This window comes from Manis pentadactyla, chromosome 3, assembly GCF_030020395.1.
Source record: "Manis pentadactyla isolate mManPen7 chromosome 3, mManPen7.hap1, whole genome shotgun sequence".
NCBI lineage: Eukaryota > Metazoa > Chordata > Mammalia > Pholidota > Manidae > Manis > Manis pentadactyla.
Genome location: NC_080021.1, coordinates 100,352,086 through 100,373,290, shown reverse-complemented (window position 1 = coordinate 100,373,290; position 21,205 = coordinate 100,352,086). Strand labels below are relative to the sequence as shown.

Sequence of the window (21,205 nt, the reverse complement as noted above, 5' to 3'; positions counted from 1 at the left end):
CTTAGAAGGTGGTCAGATTCTGTTAACCTGATTTGTTTGCAGCATTTCCTGTGTTGCTGCAAATAATCTGCTGCTCTCTAATTTCTTAAAGGCGCACAATCGTCGTCCTCAGAATTCTCTTGAGCTTGTGGCTTTCATAGTGTGATTTCAGCACGGGTCTTTGGATTTGGTTGGGTTCCGTTTTCTTTACCACAAAGATGACTGGTAATTTATATGAACCTAATTTAGTTTACCACGGTATTGATTCATATTTTTCTAATTTCTAGAATGCTACACTACCAAATGCACACAATTAACATTCCCCACTTCATATTAAAATAAAGGGAACAAGTAATTCAAAAATAAAGTCAGAATTTTTTCTTCTGCTTGTGGTTTGTCTTTTAAAGTGATGCCTTTTTTGGTATGTACTTTTTTGTCTTTCTTTTTTTTAGTATCATTCTTCCACTGCCTCAGAATGTGAAGGATTATTTACTGGATGACGGAACTCTGGTGGTTTCAGGAAGGTAAAGTATATCAGCAAAAAATTCTTTAAACTCCATCATAAAATAAATGTTGTAATGATTAAATCTCAACAACTACCGTGTAAAATAAATACATTAGCTTTGGCACCATTCTCTACCCTTTTTCTTCCCTAGTTAAAATTATGTACTGATCTTTGTCCTGTAGTCTTTGTCATTGCTCAGTTAAGGTTTTCAAAATTGAGTACTTCCTCTCTAATAACTGCTTGTGAAATTGAACAGTTCCTTTCATCTCTGCATTTAGAAAATGGATATGATGATCATTGTTAAAAAAAAAATGGATGTGATGTTAGGTATTGCTTCTGGAGATGGGGAGAAGAGGGGTAGGGAGGAAGAGGACATATTAAGAGCCTCTGAGAGCCTTCAGTTTTTAAGATAAAACTCACTGCATTGCAAACAAAGCCCTCCCATGTTATAGCATGTTTTGCAAGCAGAGGTAGTGACAGCTTTTGTCCGGATTATGTTTCAGGGATGTTTATATAGCAAACAGCCTTCGAAGATAGAGATAGTGTCTTCATTACTTGTAGAGAGCAGGTTTGCTCATTGTCTAGTACAAATAAAGACAGTGTCTTCCCCTTGGGTCAAAGATTGAGCAAGTTTACCTGCAGCCCATTATAAAAGATGAGATTCCCTAAATTCAGGGTTCCTCAGTTGTAACTCAAACCTGGGCCTCTCCTTGACCCCATGGGAAGTGATGCTGGGATGAAGCTCTTGCTCTCTGCTGTGCTCTGAGTGATAGTGTACTTTGTTTCTGACCCAGGAGTTTTAACATCTTCTGCCAGAGGCCATGGAACTGTGGCAGGCTAACTTGTTAGCTTGCAAGTAGGGTGAAATCTTAGCACCTCCATAATTCTGGACACTGGGAGAGTCTTGTTCGTCTTGCTAAGGTCACTTATTTGTCTGCAGTCATTCTGTGGTTTAACTGAACTGAATGGTTTTAATATGGTGTAACTCACATGTCTGGCTGTTGATGCAAAATGTCAGCTAGGCCTCTCTTTCCGTGTGGTCTCATCACCAGGACTAACCTTGGCTTCTTTCCATGGTGGTGGCAGCATTCCAAAAACATGAGAGCGGAAGCTGTAAAGACTTTTGACACCTGTGCTCCAAATTACATGGTATCACTTGTGATTGTCACATTGAGTCTTGAAGCCAGTCTAAATTAGAGAAACAGGAAAGTAAGTGCCATTTTTTGGTGGGAAGAGTGGCAAAGTCACCCTGCAAGGGGGCGTGTCATATGAGATGGAAAGAATTATTGTGACCATCTTTGCACTTTATCTGAATTTGTTTTTTTCCCATTCATTGTGCTGTGTGCCTGGTAAGCCTTTTGATTCTAGAGACTTATATTTTTCATTTTGGGGACATTTGAAAGTATATCTTTGATGATTTCCTTTTGTTTTCTTGCTTCTCTTTCTGAAACTCCTATTAATTTAGATGTTGGATCTGCTGATCCAACATTAAAATTCTCCGAATTTTAAAGTTTCTCTTTATTTCCAGCTCTGTCTTCTTAGTTCTACTTTCTGTGAAATTTCCTTGATTTTGTCATTCATTGAATTTTTAAATTTCAGCTACCATGTTTTCAGTTTCTTCAAGTTCACTCTTTTCCTCTGTTACTTTCTTATAGCTCCTGTTCTCTAATGAATGCAGTATGGTCTTATCTGTGATGGTATTAGTGATTTAAAAAAAATGTATTTTTCATCTGGTCCCTTTATTGTCTTTAATTCTTCCGTATGACTGTTTTCTCTGTTGAAAAACTCTTCATCTTGGAGCCTTTCTTTAGTCTTTTAATTATTCTAGGACTTTATTCATCTTTAAGTGTGCTGTGCATTCATACACACACACACATTTGAAAACTGTGTACCTGGGTGGGGCCAGTAATCAACAGAAATTGATAAGAGATTCCCAAATGACAGTTAATCTACAGGTCTTTTCTCTAGGATTGTTTAGTTTTTCCAGGAAGAATCCTCTAATCTGTCTGTATTCCGGGAGCAAGGTGGGAAGGAGGGGACTAGGGGTCTCACTCTTCATACGACTTTCACATACATATGGCTCCCCTTCATATTCTAGCATTTCACCCCCATGTTCCTCTGGGACTTGGAGGAGGATCAGGTCCTGGGGTGTGGAAGGTGAGGAAGACTGGGTGTGTCTTACCTCCACTTTTATGGCCTTCACACAGGTCACCCCATCTGGAGCCTAGAGCTGCGGTCCCATCATCCGGGATAGTGCCCCAGGTTCTGCCTGTTGCTCACTGGGTTACCCCTCATGGGCTTTCAGTTTCAAACTTTCATTGCCTCCCTTTTTTGCAGTTGTCTCCTCTTTTTCCTTGGGTCTTTATTTTAGTGGTGTTTCAGGAGGGAACATAGCAATAGATGAATAAATGCCCATCATGAACTAGGAGTCTCCCTTTCCCTTTTTCTTGTAGTTTCTTGGTACAAATCCTGTGTTGGTTCTTACTCTGATTATTTATTTTCAGTGCTATGACTGAGTTCTTTGTTAGGCAGTCGTTTGTAGTCGAATGTTGAGGAGGGGCCGGGCAGTGTTATTCCCTCTGGGTTCTTTCAGCCTTTGTCCCCCCTGGGCAGGGAAGGTGAGCTGCTAGGTGGCCAGTCAGACCTGCTTCACCCACTGGTTTCTTCAAAGATAGCATATAGGAGTATTTCTTTCTCTCTCTTCCCCATACCTTTCTGCAGTACCAGTCCAAATCCATGGTGATTCCTGACCCCAGCCCACATTCTTTGTTTTCACCATATAAACAAGATTCTTGGTTTTTCCATCAGCTGTGCAGAACAACTCTTCAGACAATTTCTTCTGGTGTCTTCCTTCATCCCATTTGCTATCTATGTCTTTTAAATTGGTACACAGTCTTATTTTAGTTTCAAGTATACAATGCAGTGGCTCAGCAGTTACCCATATTGTTAAATCCTGACCCTTGCAAGTGCAGCTACTATCTGTCAACATAGGAGGATATTACAGACTCATTGGCTGCATTCTCCATGCTGTACCACTATCCTGTGTCCAGACTACATTATGTTTGAGAATTTTTATGCGCCTTTATCCCACTCACCTTCCCCTCTCACCCAGCCCAACATCCCCCGCTGTGGCAACCACCAGTTCCTTCTCAGTGTCTGTGAATCTACTGATGTTTTTGTTCCTTCTGTTTTGCTTTGTTTTTATATTCCAGAAATAGGTGAAATCATATGGTATTTGTTTTTCTCCACCTGGCTTATTTCCCTGAGCATAATATCCTCTAGATCTATCTATCCAGGTTGTTGCAAATGGCAAGATTTGTGTTCTTTTTATTGCTGAATAATATTCCATCATGTATATGAATATTCCATTGTATATATGTACCACATCTTCTTTATCTATTCATTTACTGATAGACACTTTGGTTGCTTTCATATCATAGCTATTGTAAATAATGCAGCAATCAACATAGGAGTGCATGTATCTTTTCAGATCGGGGATTTTGTTTTCTTTGGGTAATTTCCCAGAAGTGGAATTGCTGGGTAGAATGGTATTTCTATTTTTAGTCTTTTGAGGAACCTCCATACTGCTTTCCAGAGTGGCTGCAACAGTTAACACTCCCACCAACAGTGCAGAAGCGTTCCCTTTTCTCTACATCCTTGCCAACACTTGATATTTCTTGTCGTTTGGACAGTAGCCATTCTAACTGGTGTGAGGTCATATCTCATTGTGGTTTTGATTTGTATTTCCCTGATGATTAGCATCTTGGAGCATCTTTTCATGTAACTGTTAGCCATCTGTATTTCTTCTTTGGAAAAGTGTCTGTTCAGGTCCTCCGCCTGTTTTTTGATCAGGTTATTTGTTTTTCTGGTGTTGAGGCCTACGAGCTTTTTATATGTTTTGGATGTTAACTCCTATTGGATAAATCATTTATGAATATATTCTCCAATACTGTAGGATAACTTTTTGTTCTGCTGATGGTGTCCTTTGCTATTTAGTTTGATGTGGTCCCACTTGTTCATTCTTTATTTTGTTTTGCTTGCCTGAGGACATATGTGCAGGAAAAAACTGCTCATATAGGCTGTTTTATATATGTCATTACACCTGAAAATAATGACGACATGGTATCAAAGCCTTTTTCTTGCTTAATTTTTGCTTTATGTTGTTCTAGGGAAGATCCACCAACAAGTTCCCAGCCAGACAGTGATGATGAGGCAGAAGAAATACAGGTTGGTTCAAAACAAATGTTTTGTTCTGATACTTAGGTCTTAGCATACATTCAATAAAGTGAGGATTAACTTGAAAATCCCATTTTGACGTATATTTTGTGTTCCGGAAAAGATATTTCCTCTTTATGTATCATTTTAGGTGGAGCTCTGCTTTCTGGAAGCCCAGTATACACTATCTACATTTAATGTTTTCTGTTTGTCCTCTTCTCTTTGCAGTGGTCAGATGACGAGAACACAGCCACGCTTACGGTAAGAGCAGAGCTGTACCAGTGTGGGGACAGCCTTACATTGTCTCACACAGGGTGCTTTAGGCTTTTGATGCATGTCTTTGTAAATTCCCATTCATTCACCATTGCAAATGTCTTTTTATCTGTTGGCTTATGATCATTATTTTGGAAAGTAACTTGAATTACTCTTTACAGGCAACGTGGCCTGACCTTTTTTTCCCTTTGATTTCAAAGGAAGCATTTTAAGTGCATAGTTGATACCTTGACTTGTTTCTGTTAAGCTCTGAAAGAAGGGATCAAGCCTAACGTTAGACTCTTGAGGCTCCCGGATCTGTAGAACCTAAATTAAAGTGGAAATCTATATTCACTTATTCATGTGTATTTAAATGGTGTAAAAATTACACAAGAGCAGAGAAGTATGTGGCTTTAACCAGTATCTTGAATAAAAATGTAGAAGTTGATTGAGCGTATATATAGTCTTTCAGGATAAGAATGCTGTTGTCAGATTCAACTTAAAACATGCTTTGATAACATTTTTAGTGGAATGAGAGAAGTAAAAACTGTTTTGCTAAAAATATGATAGGTAAATGAGACTCCTCATCCCTTGAGATAAGAGAGAAAAAGTTTTTGTAAAATTCCTTTCAAATAAATGTAAAGGCATGGTACAGGCAACTGGTTTTAGCAGAGGATTTAAATAATTTAAAAGAATTCTAAATAAGAATTTATTGTTTACATCAATGGAAGAGATGTGATGTCCAGGGTATAAGAAAAAAAAGTGCTGAAGCCTAAAATGATGTTATCTCCTCACGTATAAAAAGCATGTGAACATATGTAGAAAATGAAAGGTTTCATTTTATTTTACTCTGGGTCTCATGCAAGTCAATCAGCCCCCTTTTATGAAAAGTCTGTTCATGTATGTGAGTTACTGACCATATTTAGGATATTATAATGAGTTCTATGAAGTAAATACATGAATATGCCATTAGGGAGTGCATAGATCAGTAGGGAAAGATACCCGATTTTGGGGGTAGATGACAAAGTGCTGTCAGAGCAGAGAACAGTTTTAACTGAGAGCATCTAGAAATGCTTTAAGGGAGAAGTAGTATTTGACTTGGACCCTTAATGTAGTAAGATTATCCATATCAACTCTTGTTTTTTAATAGGAAGATACAGAAATAAATAACATATACTCTTGTATGTGTGTATATTTACTAAACTCTGTTTAGAAAGATCTAGAAGGAAGGACATCATGGTAGCAATGAGCATACTTAGAGCCCTGATCTTGGTGTCTGAATAACATTCCCCATTAAAAGGAATCGAACCACCTTAGAGAAATTTAAGACTAGAGGTAGGAAAGTAAATATGAGCCTGCAAAAACTCGTGTCTGAAAGTAAGGATGATGTGAACTTGAGAAAAAGGACCCACAAACCAGCTTCAATGGGCTCCCTCCAGTCAAATATTTGAGCATCATAACAAAGCAATGATAACCATTGACTAAAATTAGAATCCATGATCCCATACTGACATAAAAAATGATTACACTAAATGAAGCAGAAGGGAAAGCCCTTTTAGTAGAAAAGGCACCAGATCATAAGTGTAGATGGAATGGTGGAGTTAGAAATACCCATTTGGCCACCATCATAGTAGTAACTGATGAAATCGATGTTAAAACTACTGGGTAGATATTTGATGAGAAAGAGGATATTTGAATATTCTTAAAGTATCTCCACCCAAATTACTTACTGATTATAAGAGAAAAATAACTTCACAATGGAAAAACCTGGCAGTCTGGTGATCAGTTAACCTTGTCAGTGATGGGACAGACCTACATTGTCAGCATCCTGACATGATGCACTGAGAAGCACACAGAATGCACAGCCTGGATCTAATCATGAGGAAACATCCAGCAAACTCAGCGTTTGGCAACTATACAGAGTAAGTGCCCTGAACTCTTCAAAAACGTCAAGGTCCTGAAAGATAAAGAACAGAGAGAGGAACTGTTAAAAACTAAAGGAGATTAAAGAGACATGACAGCCAAAGGCAGTGCATGATTCTAGCCTGGATTGTAGGGCAGGAAAAAAACTTATTTTTCTATTGCCTTAAAAGACAGTATTAGGACAATAGGCACATTTGGAATAGGGTATATAGATGAGATTATGATGTGGTATTAGTGTTAGCTTCCTGATTTTGGTAATTTTCCTAGGTTATGTAAAAGAATGTTCTGATTTTTAGGAAATACATGCTGAGGTATTTAAGGGTAAAGGGGCATTGTGACTTCAACTTACTTTGAGTGTAGGAAAAAAATGTATTTTATATATATGTATATATGCACATCTGCATAGATATATAGAGAGGGATTAGGAAGAGAATGAGAAAGCAAACATGGCAAAATGCCTGAGTGAAGAGTCTGTTAAAATTCTTGTTACTCAGATTTTAATGCTTCTCAAAGTGTAAAATTATTTCAAAATAAAAAGTTATTTTAAAGGAGTGATTGGTTTTCCCTGGGTGGAACGCACTGTTGCTCCACCGAGGACATTCGTGGCAGGAGCACACTCTTAGTGGAGGGATGTTGAGCCAAGACCCAAGGTGGGAAAAGACCCAGTAGTGGTGAATGGTAATAGTCTGTTTGTGTAGATAATACTGAATTGAAATGGGAAAAGAGAATCAAGATGGATAAATCTCAAAAGCATAATAGTAATTTCTAAGAGTTGCCAGAAGCTTACATATCAAATGACAGCAGTTATTTTAAATTTCTAAGATGTTGTGTTTTATGGACAGGCACAGGTTATCCTAAGTATAAAATCATGACTGTAGAAGAATATGCCCATTGTAATGCTGGTTGCCTGTGGGGAGAGGGAAAGGTTAAGTGAGGAGAGCAAGGAGGTAAGGTTTATATTGTAATGGTTTTTCCCTTAAGAAATTTAAAGGGCTGGGTCAGATATGCCAAATTGTTGAATATATGGATCCAGGGAAAAATATACATACTTCTTGTGTATTTAAGACATTTCATGATTTAAAATTTTTTTTGAAAGAGGTACCTTTTCTTAACGGTGTGGTGCAGGTGGTGGGCAAAGTTGGAAAGATGGGTGAGTTTGTATCACAAAGTCCATGGATATGATTAAAAACATGGATTTTATCCTACTTCCCAGGGTAACCTTTTCCCAGACAACTGAGGTGTTGCACATATTTAAGATTGACTAGTTGAAAAGAATGAATGAATAAACAAGTAAAGAAAAAACAAAAATAAGTAAAATTGACTCAAGCTGTGCACTTGAAAGGATCCTATTAGTTAAATCTGTTAAAATGCAATTTTCAGAGAAAGAGAGAGTCATAACTCCCATATAGATATGAAATTTGTTAATGCATGTTGTAGGTTTTATTTAAGTCATGACAGATGCAGGCAGGTATAATAACTGGTTCAGAAGAGAACCCAAAGTATAGGCTTGTTTATAGGTTAAGAAAATTGAAATGATTTGTGAAGCAAAACTGGCTTGCCTCTATCAAGAGTGGGAGGGGAATCAACTGGATTTCTATCAGACAGGATAGCATTTTCATGTCCATAAGAAAACCTTTCATCATTACCACTTAACCAACAATTTACCAAATTGTAAAATAGCTTGGAGACCTCATAGAATCAGGTAACCTACAAGGATGTGCTGTATGTAGACAATACATTGTCTCCTGCTGAAGCACAAATTTTTCTCTACAATGCATAATCTTTTTATAATTTTGGTTTAGGATCCTTATGGCAGGATTTCCTAAAGCTGAATAACTTGAGGATTTGAGGGAATCTGTCATCTCTTTTAAAATGTAATGCATAAATACAAAGCAGTCAGGACTGCTTGCTTCTGTGAAGTTTTATGGGATAGGAAAAATTAAATTATTTTAATTTAATTAAAACTGTGAAGTTTTAATTAAAACTTAAAAAAATAAAACAAGTTTTATGGGATAGGAAAATTAAATTGTGAAGTTTTATGGGATAGGAAAATTAAATTGGAATTCCTTTATGTTGTGAAATTTATAATGCAGATCTTAGGTAAGTGTTTTTACAGATAGAATTTTAGGGGAGATAAATCAGCAACTTCAGGGGATTATAAGGAAATTATTGGCTTAACATAAATCATAATTCCTTTTGATGAGGAGAGGCAAATGAAAAATAAGGGACACAAGGCTTTGTTTTGAAAGCTTGTCTGAGTCACTACAGTTTAATTTCATATGTCTAATCTGAAGATGGAAAACAGAAAGAAGATCCATACAGTGGCAGGGTATCAGATAACTAAAAGATGCAGCTAAGTGGTCCAGAGATCGCATACTTCTGTAGCAGAAGGAAAGGGAGGCTAGCCTTCCCTTGGTCTCTCCTTTCTTTACTCACCAGCCTATTGATGAAAGCTGGTTTCTGTTTTGGGGGATATATTGCCATTTTTTAAAACTTATATTGTTTGGTCTGTGTCACAGACTCTTATAACAGTTTACTCTTTGCATAACTGGGTTACATCTTAGGAATTAGCATAACCATTTGATATGTTTTTTCAGTGTGTAATTTTAGCTAATTCTGGACCTATATTAACTTTTTTTTCCCATATAGAAGAACTGGTCATTACTGGACTTTTTCAGAATTTGCATTTACCAATAGGGGGCAGCAAATATAAAGGACATTTAAATTTTGTAGTGAATCTGTTAATATTTTTGTATTCAGTCTCGCCTGCAGGTTCTACCTCCACGTCTCTACTCTCCTAGTCTCTAAGTATGTCCGTGTGCTCCTCTAATAGTCAAGGCAGATCATAATAGCAATCATGTTCAAGTTCTTTCACAACTGTATTATTTACTTGCTGGTTGAAATGACACTTAGAATGTTTTGATTACTTGCTTATGTAAAATATGCATTTTAAAATCAACCAAAAAGGAAAGAACGTTTTCACTAAGGTCCTGTTTTTGAGTCTTGTTTATATTTAAACTTGTCTGGAAATAGCAGTGTTTAAATACAGTTAATGACATAATTTATTTCTTATTCCCCCTGAAACCTTCTGGGGATATGTCCAAGAATGTTTTCCTGCAAAGGGAAAGGCTTCTGGCCCTTTAAGTGTAAGGTTTTATTTCTGAGAATTGGAGTACATGTGCAGATGATACTCCATCCCTGTCTTTTCACTTAATATTAACACTGGTTTTACGGAGGGGTTAAGAGAACCACTTGTTTCTTCCTCACATACCCAAATGCCTCATGACATCTGTCTCCTCAGCTTTATGGGTTTTGAGTTGTTTAGGGAAGTGCCATTTGGGCGCTTGCTATTTTTTTTTCCCTTTGTGTTAAATGTTATTGTTATTTGATCAGTGATTTTATTTTGCTGCGTTCAGAAACTCTTGATATTAATTTGTGTTCTAAAACCCTAAATAAGCTTAACCTTGAGATCTTGATCTTATTTTCTGTATTTGTTGTGATGATATTGACTTGCCCAAATGATTTCTTCTTTCTTTCTGTAGGCACCAGAATTTCCTGAGTTCACCACTAAAGTCCAAGAAGCTATCAATTCCCTGGAGGGCAGTGTGTTTCCTAAGCTTAACTGGAGTGCCCCAAGGGTAGGAACACATCAGTAAATCTCACTGTCTGAAAATTCTTTGTTTTACTATTCACATCCATTTTATATTGCTCAGAGGGTCCAATTATAATACTGATTCTAGGGAAAATACCATGGAATTTATTTTTATTTTTCCCATTCTTTTATTCTCCAGATGTTGCAGTAAACTTCCCCGAGTCTAGGAATACTGTGTATTTTGCCAAAAGACAGTTTCAGTCTCTTGTGTTGCTGATCACAGAAATCTGATGAAATCCATTCTCTGCCTTCTTCAAAAATTCAGCCATCCAGTTTAACAGAGAAATTTTTTGCTATTGAGAAAAGTAATAAAGATTTAAGTAATAAAAATTTAAATGTCACAGCATTTAGAAGTAGTCCAGTTTGAAAAATCAACTGATAATTCCTTAAATTGTGTTTTATAATTTTAATGTTACATCAGCAAGACTTTTTAAGTTAAAGTCTATGGAAAAATTCACTATTTTTTCTAATTTAGTAGAAAACAATTTTATATGAGCAAACCAATTTAAGGAGTCAAAGACTTTATTTTCAAAAACCATCCTGTATACATCTTTTCTTATTCTAAAATGAGGAAGTTTTACTTAATCCAGTTTTATTTTTTACTTCTTAAAATTAGTTATACCTGTATAGAGTTTAAATTTTCAAAATATCTGGAAACTTACTACAGGTCCTGACACTTGTGTTTGTTGCTTTACCATTTCCCACTGCTCATAGGCAACTGCTTTCAAGTATTTCAGTATGTTCTTTTGTTATTTTCCTCTGTTGTTCAGCTTTAGATGTTTATTATTGACTACCTACTCGAGAACAGAAAGGTTCAGCTCTATTTCATGCCATATCCCTATAGCTTTCTATTCCACTGTCCTCATTATATCGTACCTTTGGTTAGATCAGTATTGTAATGTTAGGATTATGCAGACACTGTGGACACCTCTCATATATACTGTACTATGATGATTTATGTTTTCTTATTCAGCACTTTGTTCTCCCACGAGTTAGTAATTGCCTTATTTACTCAGTTGCATAGTTTTCTATGTATATACTGTTGTTTCAGTGGAGTTAAATCTTTGTGTTCTTTCACCAGAAGTATATCATCTTCTTCATTGGGAGAAATTATAAGGAAATTATTATAAAGAAGTTATTGAAACTCATTTTTAGTTTACGTATGAGCAGTAATATGAATCATTCCTTACTGTCGAACTGGATTGAGGCTTTCTGCTGCAGATGTATAGATTATTTGTGGTTTTAAGTTACTCATTTGTTCATTTCTTTTATATATTGAGTGCCTGTTCTGTGCTCTGCTCTCTTTTTGTGTAGTGTGGATGTTTGGATAGTTTTCCACAATTACTAATTTTCTCAAAATTGTATTGCTGTCCTCTGATCTGTGGGAAAAGTATGTTTATCAAATGACTTAATTATTCTATCATTTTTAGTCATGTTTTGCTAAGCGTTATGGCTATTGTGCCTGCTTTTCTTACTTTTTTGGGGTTCATATGTATGAGGCATTCACCATTTAAAATTTTGATGATTCAGAATAGCTCACCTTCTGTCTCCCAGATTTGGTCATAACTGCTCCAGTCTTCAAACTTTAGGCATTCCAGTTGTCACTCCCCAGAAACAGGAAGAAAGGAAAGGGTCTCCTTTTCCTTAGAAGGTAGTCAGGCTCTTTCTTTACACCTTGATCTTATAGCAGGTGTCAGCATTTTTATCCCCTTCCATCATCAGTAAGAAAAGCATAGGAAGTGCCTGGGCCTGAGCTGGAAGGTGAGGACCTTACTCTCTCCATGCTCATAACTGAGCATCTGACTTGCAAGGATGCTGCTATCTGTGGTTTGGAAGTATAATTTGACATTTGACAGTACAACTTAACTGTCTTACCTGACTTTCTTCTTTAAACTCTTGAAGTAATATGCATTATTAATTTTGTGTATAGGACTGAGCTTCATTTATAGCTACTAACTGGAAAAATATACTAAGTAGCTCATTCTTTTTTATGTAGGATGCATACTGGATAGCCATGAATAGTTCTCTGAAATGTAAAACTCTCAGCGACATCTTTCTACTGTTCAAGAGTTCTGATTTCATCACTCGGGACTTCACTCAGCCGTGAGTATGTCTCTTGTTTTCCCAAATTAGTAGTTTCAGTACTTGTGAGAGTTTTTCTACAGATGAAATTCCATTAGTTCTATGCTACTGTAACCAACAGTTCTGCACAACAGGGCTATTTCATACACTCAAATGATGTAGTAAAGCAAACCCTTTCCTACAGTAATGCTGTACAAAGAATATCCCTGAAGTATCAGAGGCTTTCTGTATATCTGCTTATCAAATATTTTGATAATTTGTTTTCTCTTTATAAAATCAATATGTGCTTATCATAGAAAACAAAATCAGGGGCTATAGCTAAACACAAATAGGAAATGTAGAAGTACCCATGATCTCATTGCAGTTGGTTTTATATACTTTGAGAATTCTATCTATGTGTAGATATGATATAGATATACCTGGCTCTACCTATATTCGATTTTTTAAAATAAAAAATAGGGTCATATAGTTCACACTGTTCAGTAGGCTGCTTTTGTACTTATCAGTATATACAACCATCTTCGTGTGTCATTAAGTACCTATATGTGGCATTATTGTAAATTACTTAATCGTGTTCTACTGGATAGCTATAGTGTAATTTGTTTGACCAATCCTCTATTCTTATAGACAATCCTGCAGTGAATATCCTTGTGTACTTTCCTAATTTTTGCCCCAGGATACCTTTCTAGAAGTAGAACGGCTGTGTTCCTTCCTGTGCCAGTTACCCTGTAGCTAAAGAACTTGACTCTGCTCTCTTCCGGCTAGGCAGGCAGCACACCTGTGCTGTGAGCTGTACGTGACCTCTCTATACTTCTCTTGTTCTGTCATCAAGCAGCAGTTACCCTTCTAAGATTTCTCACCCTACCCCATTTTAAACCAGTTATCTCAGATAAACTCAGCTTTAAACTGACCTCTAACATAAAGCATATTACAAAATCTGGAAATTAAATAGGTGAACAGGAGTGGAAATATGCCTGTGTGCCATTTCTTCCACATCCATCCCTGTAGTTACCCTGCCCATTCACCATGTGTCAGCCTCACATCCTTTTATGAAGAGGTACCAGGCATAAAAAAATAAACTCACCACACGTTGTGCAGCAGCTTTTCTGCATCTGAATTTGGCAGCCTGCATATACAGTTTTAGTATTCTATTGATTAAAGAAAACTGAGTTAAGTAATAATAAATGAGTGTAGTTGAGTTGCAAGTTTATTATAAAAGGGTTTTACCTGTGTTTGGTATTTCTGGTTCATTTACAGGAAAAAGCTTTAAATTATTTTAACCATTAGTCATCAGCCTTGTATGGTTGTGTTGGTAGCCATTGTTAGTAATAATAGTGCAGTAGCAGTTTCATCCCAGGAGATACCCTCTGATTAGAGGAAGTCGTGGCTGTCTGTCTTTCCCTTTAAGAAGCTTTTGGACATCTGATACTTTAAGTAAAGAGGTCTTGAAATGTATTATATTAAAAATACTCTGCCCAGACATTGATTTTTATTTATGTGTAATATTAGTTGCAGTGAGAATAAAGAAGCCATGTTTTCCTTTCCAAAACCAACTATGCCTCATTTCTAAGTCTCTGTCGCTGATGGTTTTAAAATCATCTTTGCAGTTTAGCAATCTGCTGCCTCCTCTTAGCCTGCATCTTCCTTCTCTTACATGAACTTTATCGTGCTTCCAGTGAAAGGGAGAAATAGTACAGCATTTTGAATTTTTTGACTTTTGCATGGGGAGGAAGTTGAATCAGCAAGTAAATTTGAGGCCTTGGATTAAGAGTGTTTACCTGCAGAATATTCATCCCTCTCCTAGTATAAATAACTGGGAGTCGACAGGAGCAAGCACCAAGTAAGACCTTTCAGCCTTTCAGCTGGGCAGCACTAGGTGCCACCCTTTTCTGGAAATATTTGTCAGCCTGCATAGCAATTAATAAGTCTTGGCACTACAAAGAAGTCCTTATTGATAGGATCTTTAATGAAAGATGAGCTTTTGTCACAGAGGCCATTCAGGACCTTTTAAAGATTGAGAGTAAAATTTTTTAAATTGGACAAAATTGGATCAGTGGTTTAATCTGACTCTTTCCTTCTATGAGTTAGAAAATCAAGGCCTAAATTTGTTTAGTATTTGTTCCCACAAGCTAGTTAGTAGAACCAAAACCAGAATATAATTTCAATCACATCATTCTAAATGTGCTCTGTGTTTTTACTTAATAAAGTTTTAAATTACTCCTTTTAAAAATGCTTCAAATTAAAACATTATAGAATATAATAAAATATTGTAGAATGTTATATAATTATATATGATATGTACAAAATTAAGTAATATTATGAAAGTGAGATTACATTGTTTATATTATTTTGGTGCCTGCCTCCAAAAAAGAAACAAAGATATTAACTCCCAGGATTTCAAGTTAACAAGAAGGCCAACTAAAATAGTTTACACATAGAGGGTTTAAAAAAATATATTACTGAACAGGGAGTCTGGAGCTTGGGTATTTCTAGGTTAATTCAGCAACTCAAGGTCACCAGGGACCCAGGCTCCTTCTCTCTCCTTCTGTCATTCTTGGCTTATTGGCTTAGTATTTGGATTTGTCACCTAATGGTTACAAGATTGCTGCCACAGTTCCAGGTTTCACCTGAAGATATGACAATATCTGAATCAAAAAAGAAGGGGTGAGTGTATTTCTTCTTATTTTCTGTATGTGAGCAAGTGGAGTATTCTGGAAGCTTCCCAGATTTCCTGTCAGGCTCATTGGTCACATAGAGCAGCCTAATCCAGTCTTTGGCAGAGGGATCAGAAATGCCATGATTGATTAGGCCAAGGCCTCGGACTTGAGCATGCATCAGAATTACCTGGAGAGTCTGATAAAATGCGAATTGCTGGTTCCCACCTACAAAGTTTCTGATTGAGCAGGCTGGGAGTGGAGCCCGAGGATATAATTTCTAATATGCTCCCAGGTGATCCTGACACTGCTGGTCCAGGCCCACACCTTGAGGACTACTTAGATTAATCAATACATGTATCCCTGGGATTCCCAATGGGACCACAGAACAGAAGTGCTTCATGATCTGAGCAATCCCGTCTGTTAGCAAGAATGAAGATTGGCAGTAGCTGGAGGGGAAACAACCAGTATTGTCTGCCAACACTTGTAACTTGGTATGCAATATTAAGTACTCTTAATTTTCTGTGCCATAAATGGTTATTATACACAAGAAACGTTAAAAAGTGGACATTGAAATACGATATACATGTAACATAATCTCTGTCTTTTGTCCATGATGAGTGAATGATTTGCTCAGATATAAACATTCTATGTGAATGGACTTGAGTCATAAGGTTGCCTTCATTAATTAATTTTATGGATGAAGTGTCACATCATTAGGCCAAGGCAAGAAAAAAAAAGTTGGTATTTAATTGGAATTTAGAAGAAAGGGCTGAGTGGGTTAAAAAAATTACCTATTAATTGATTCTCTCTGGGTCTTGTGACTAAGGAGATAGATTTTAATAGAGCACAGATAATTTCACCTGTCTTAGTAATTTTTTTTTTGTTATCTTTAATATACAATTACATGAGCAACATTGTGGCGGCTGGATTTCCCCCATTATCAAGTCCCCACCACATACCCCATTACAGTCACTGTCCATCAGCATGGTAAGATGCTATAGAGTTATTACTTGTCTTCTCTGTGCTATCCAGACATCCCTGTGTGCCCCACCCCCCAATTTATGTGTGCTAATTGTACTGCCCCTTTTTCCCCCTTATCCCTCCCTCCCAACCTGCCCCACCCCCTCACCCCACCCCCACCCAGTCCCTTTCCCTTTGGTAACTGTTAGTCCATTCTTCGGCTCTGTGAGTCTGTTGCTGTTTTGCTCCTTCAGTTTTTGCTTTGTTCTTCAGCTCCAAAGATGGATGAAATCATTTGGTAATTGTATTTCTCCACTTGGCTTATTTCACTAAGCATAATACCTTCTAGCTCCATCCATGCTGTTGCAGTGGTACGATTTGTTTCTTTCTTATGGCTGATTAGTATGCCATTGTGTATGTATATCACCTCTTCTTTATCCATTCTTCTACTGATGGACACTTAGGTTGCTTCCATATCTTGGCTATTGTAAATAGTGCTGTGATAAACATACGGTTGCATATGTCTTTTTGAATCTGAGAACTTCTATTCTTTTGCATAAATTCCTAGGAGTGTGATTCCCTGGTCAAATGGTATTTCTATTTTTAGTTTTTTGAGGAACCTCCATATTGCTTTCCACAATGGTTGAACTAGCTTACATTCCCACCAGCAGTGTAGGAGGGTTCCCCTTTCTCCACATCGTCACCAGCATTTGTTGTTCTTAGTCTTTCGATGCTGGCCATCCTTACTGGTGTGAGGTGATACCTCATTGTGGTTTTAATTTGCTTTTCCATGATGATTAGTGATGTGGAACATCTTTTCAAATGCCTGTTGGCTATCTGAATTTCTTCTTTGGAGAATTGTCTCCATATCCTCTGCCCATTTTTTAATTAGGTTATTTGCTTTTTGGGTGTTGAGGCATGTGAGTTCTTTCTGTATTTTGGATGTTAACCCCTTGTTGGACATATCGTTTACAAATATATTGTCCCATACTATAGGATGCCTTTTTGTTGTAGTGATAGTGTCCTTTGCTGTACAGAAGCTTTTTAGCATACTGTAGTCCCATTTATTCATTTTTTAAAATTTTGTTTCCTTTGCTTGAGAAGATGCATTCAGGAAGAAGTTGCTCATGTTTATATTCAGGAGATTTTTGCTTTCCAGTAGTTCTATGGTTTCATGACTTGCATTCAGGTCTTTGATCCATTTTGAGTTTACTTTTGTATATGGGCTTAAACAATAATCCAGTTTCATTCTCTTGCATTTAGCTGTCCAGTTTTGCCAACACCAGTTGTTGAATAGGCTGTCGTTTCCCCATTGTATGTCCATGGCTCCTTTACCGTATATTAATTGACCATATATGGTTGGGTTTATATCTGGGCTTTCTAGTCTGTTCCATTGGTCTATGGGTCTGTTCTTGTGCCAGTACCAAATTGTCTTGATTACTGTGGCTTTGTAGTAGAGCTTGAAGTTGGGGAACATAATCCCCCCAGCTTTATTCTTCCTTCTCAGGATTGCTTTGGCTATTCAGGATCTTTTGTGGTTCTATATGAATTTTAGAACTGTTTGCTCTAGTTTGTTGAAGAATGCTGTTGGTATTTTGATAGGAATTGCATTGAATCTATAGATTACTTAGGCAGCATGGCCATTTTGACAATATTAATTCTTCCTATCCATGAGCACGGAATCTGTATCTTCTTTAATCTGTCTCATGAGTGTCTTGTAGTTTTCACAGTATAGGTCTTTCACCTCCTTGGTTTGGTTTATTCCTAGGTATTTTATTCTTTTTGATGCCATTATGAATGGAATTGTTTTCCTGATTTCTCTTTCTGCTAGTTCATCATTAGTGTATCAGAATGCAACAGATTTCTGTGTATTAATTTTGTATCCGGCAACTTTGCTGAATTCAGATATTATATCTAGTAGTTTTGGAGTGGATTCTTTAGGATTTCCTATATACAATACCATGTCATCTGTAAACGGGCAGTTTAACTTCTTCCTTGCCAGTCTGGTTGCCTTTTATTTCTTTGTGTTTGATTGCTGTGGGTAAGAACTCCAGAACTATGTTGAATAGAAGTGGTGAGAGTGGGTATCCTTATCTTGTTCCGATCTTAAAGGAAAAACTTTCACCTTCTCGCTGTTAAGTATGATGTTGGCTATGGGTTTGTCATATATGGCCTATATTATGTTAACGTACTTGCCCTCTATACATATTTTGTTGAGAGTTTTTATCATGAATGGATGTTAAATTTTGTCTGATGCTTTTTCAGCATCTATGGAGATGATCATGTGGTTTTTGTTCTACTTTTTGTTGATGTGGTGGATGATGTTGAAGGATTTTTGGATGCTGTTGCATCCCTGGAATACATCCTACTTGATCATGATGGATGATCTTTTTTTTTTTTTTTCATTTTGGTATAAGTAATCTACAATTACATGTGGAACATTACATTTGCTAGACTCCCCCCATCACTAAGTCACCCCCACAAACCCCATTACAGTCACTGTCCATCAGCATAGTAAGATGCTGTAGAATCACTACTTGTCTTCTCTGTGTTGCACTGCCCTCCCTGTGCCCCCCCTGCACATTATACATGCTATTCACAATGGCCCCTTTCTTTTTCTGCCACCTTATCCCTCCCTTCCCACCTATCCTCCCCAATCCCTTTCCCTTTGGTAACTATTAAGTCCATTCTTGAGTTCTGTGTTTCTGCTGTTGTTTTGTTCCTTCAGTTTTTTCTTTGTTTTTATACTACACATATGAGTCAAATCATTTGGTTTTTGTCTTTCTCTGCCTGGCTTATTTCACTGAGCGTAATACCCTCTAGTTCCATCCATGTTGTTGCAAATGGTAGGATTCATTTTCTTCTTACAGCTGAATAACATTCCATTGTGTATATGTACCACATCTTCTTTATCCATTCATCTATTGATAAACACTTAGGTTGCTTCCATTTCTTGGCTATTGTAAACAGTGCTGAGATAAACATAGGGGTGCATATGTCTTTTTCAAACCGGGCTGCTACATTCTTAGGGTAAATTCCTAGAAGTGGAATTCCTGGGTCAAATGGTATTTCTATTTTGAGCTTTTTGAGGAACCTCCGTACTGCATTCCACAATGGTTGAACTAGTTTCCATTCCCACCAGCAGTGTAGGAAGGTTCCCCTTTCTCCACATCCTCACCAACATTTGTTCTTTGTCTTTTGGATGGTGGCGATCCTTACTTGTGTGAGGTGATATCTCATTGTGGTTTTAATTTGCATTTCTCTGATGACTAGTGATGTGGAGCATCTTTTCATGTGTCAGTTGGCCATCTGAATTTCTTCTTTGGAGAACTGTTAGCTCCTCTGACCATTTTTTTTTAATTGGATATTTTGCTTTTTGCTTGTTGAGGTGGGTGAGCTCTTTATATATTTTGGATGTCAACCCTTAATCAGTTCTGTCATTTATGAATTTATTCTCCCATACTGTAGGATGCCTTTTTGTTCTCTTGGTGGTGTCCCTTGCTGTACAGAAACTTTTCAGCTTGATGTAGTCCCACTTGTTCGTTTTTGCTTTTGTTTCTCTTGTCCGGGGAGATATGTTAATGAAGAAGTTGCTCATGTTAAATGTCCAAGAGACTTTTTGCCAATGTTTTTTTCTAAGAGTTTTATGGTTTCATGACTTACGTTCAAGTCTTTGATCCATTTTGAATTTACTTTTGTGTGTGGGGTTGGACAATGATCCAGTTTCATTCTCTTACATGTAGCTGTCCAGTTTTGCCAGCAACAGCTGTTGAAGAGGCTGTCATTTCCCCATTGTATGTCCATGGCTCCTTTATGATATATTAATTGACTGTATATGTTTGGGTTAATGTCTGGAGTCTCTGTTCCACTGATCTGTGGGTCTGTTCTTGTGCCAGTACCAAATTGTCTTGATTACTGTGGCTTTGTAGTAGAGCTTGAAGTTGAGAAGTGAGATAACCCCTGCTTTATATTCCCTTCTCAGGATTGTTTTGGGTATTTGGGGTCTTTTGAGTTTCATATGAATTTTAAAACTACTTGTTCCAGTTCATTGAAGAATGTTGTTGGTATTTTGATAGGCATTGCATTGAACCTGTAGATTGCTTTAGGCAGGATGGCCATTTTGACAATATTAATTCTTCCAAGGCAAGAGCACAGGATGAGTTTCCATTTGTTAGTGTCCTCTTTAATTTCTCTTAAGAGTGTCTTGTAGTTTTCAAGGTGTAGGTCTTTCACTTCCTTGGTTAGGTTTATTCCTAGGTATTTTATTCTTTTTGATGCAATTGTGAATGGAATTGTTTCCCTGATTTCTCTTTCTGTTAATTCATTGTTAGTGTATAGGAAAGCCTCAGATTTCTGTGTATTAATTTTGTATCCTGCAACTTTGCTGAATTCAGATATTAGTTCTAGTAGTTTTGGAATGGAGTCTGTAGGGTTTTGTATGTACAGTATCATCTCATCTGCAGATAGTGACAGTTTGACTTCCTCTATACCAATCTGGATGCCTTGTATTTCTATTTTTTGTCTGATTGCCATGGCTATGACCCACAGTGCTATGTTGAATAACAGAAGGGAGAGTGGGTATCCCTTTCTTGTTCCCTTATTCCCTATCTTTGAGGAAAAGCTTTCAGCTTCTCGCTCTTAAGTATGATGTTGGCTGTGGGTTTATCATATATGGCCTTTATTGTGTTGAGGTACTTGCCCTCTATACCCATTTTGTTGAGAGTTTTTATCATGAATGGACGTTGAATTTTGTCGAATGCTTTTTCAGCATCTATGGAAATGATCATGTGGTTTCTGTCTTTCTTTTTGTTGATGCGTTGGATGATGTTGATGGATTTTTGAATGTTGTACCACCCTTGCATCCATCCCTGAGATGAATCCCACTTGATCATGGTGGTGTATGATCCTCTTGTTTTATTTTTGAATTGGTTTGCTAATATTTTGTTGAGTATTTTTGCATCTAGGTTCATCAGGGATATT

General features: G+C 37.1%; 1 protein-coding gene across 2 annotated transcripts in view; it reads left to right on the top strand.

Moving 5' to 3' along the window:
• Positions 1-21,205, top strand: part of CDC123 (cell division cycle 123) — a 67,916-nt gene that overhangs the window by 4,660 nt on the left and 42,051 nt on the right. Inside the window, exons 2-6 of one of the 2 annotated variants that reach the window (XM_036908104.2) lie at positions 432-503; positions 4,654-4,711; positions 4,928-4,960; positions 10,417-10,512; positions 12,523-12,629. In XM_036908104.2, coding sequence (XP_036763999.1) covers positions 432-503; positions 4,654-4,711; positions 4,928-4,960; positions 10,417-10,512; positions 12,523-12,629 — 366 coding nt within the window. The remainder of the gene's footprint in view (positions 1-431; positions 504-4,653; positions 4,712-4,927; positions 4,961-10,416; positions 10,513-12,522; positions 12,630-21,205) is intronic. The other variant, XM_036908105.2, reaches the window with a different exon arrangement.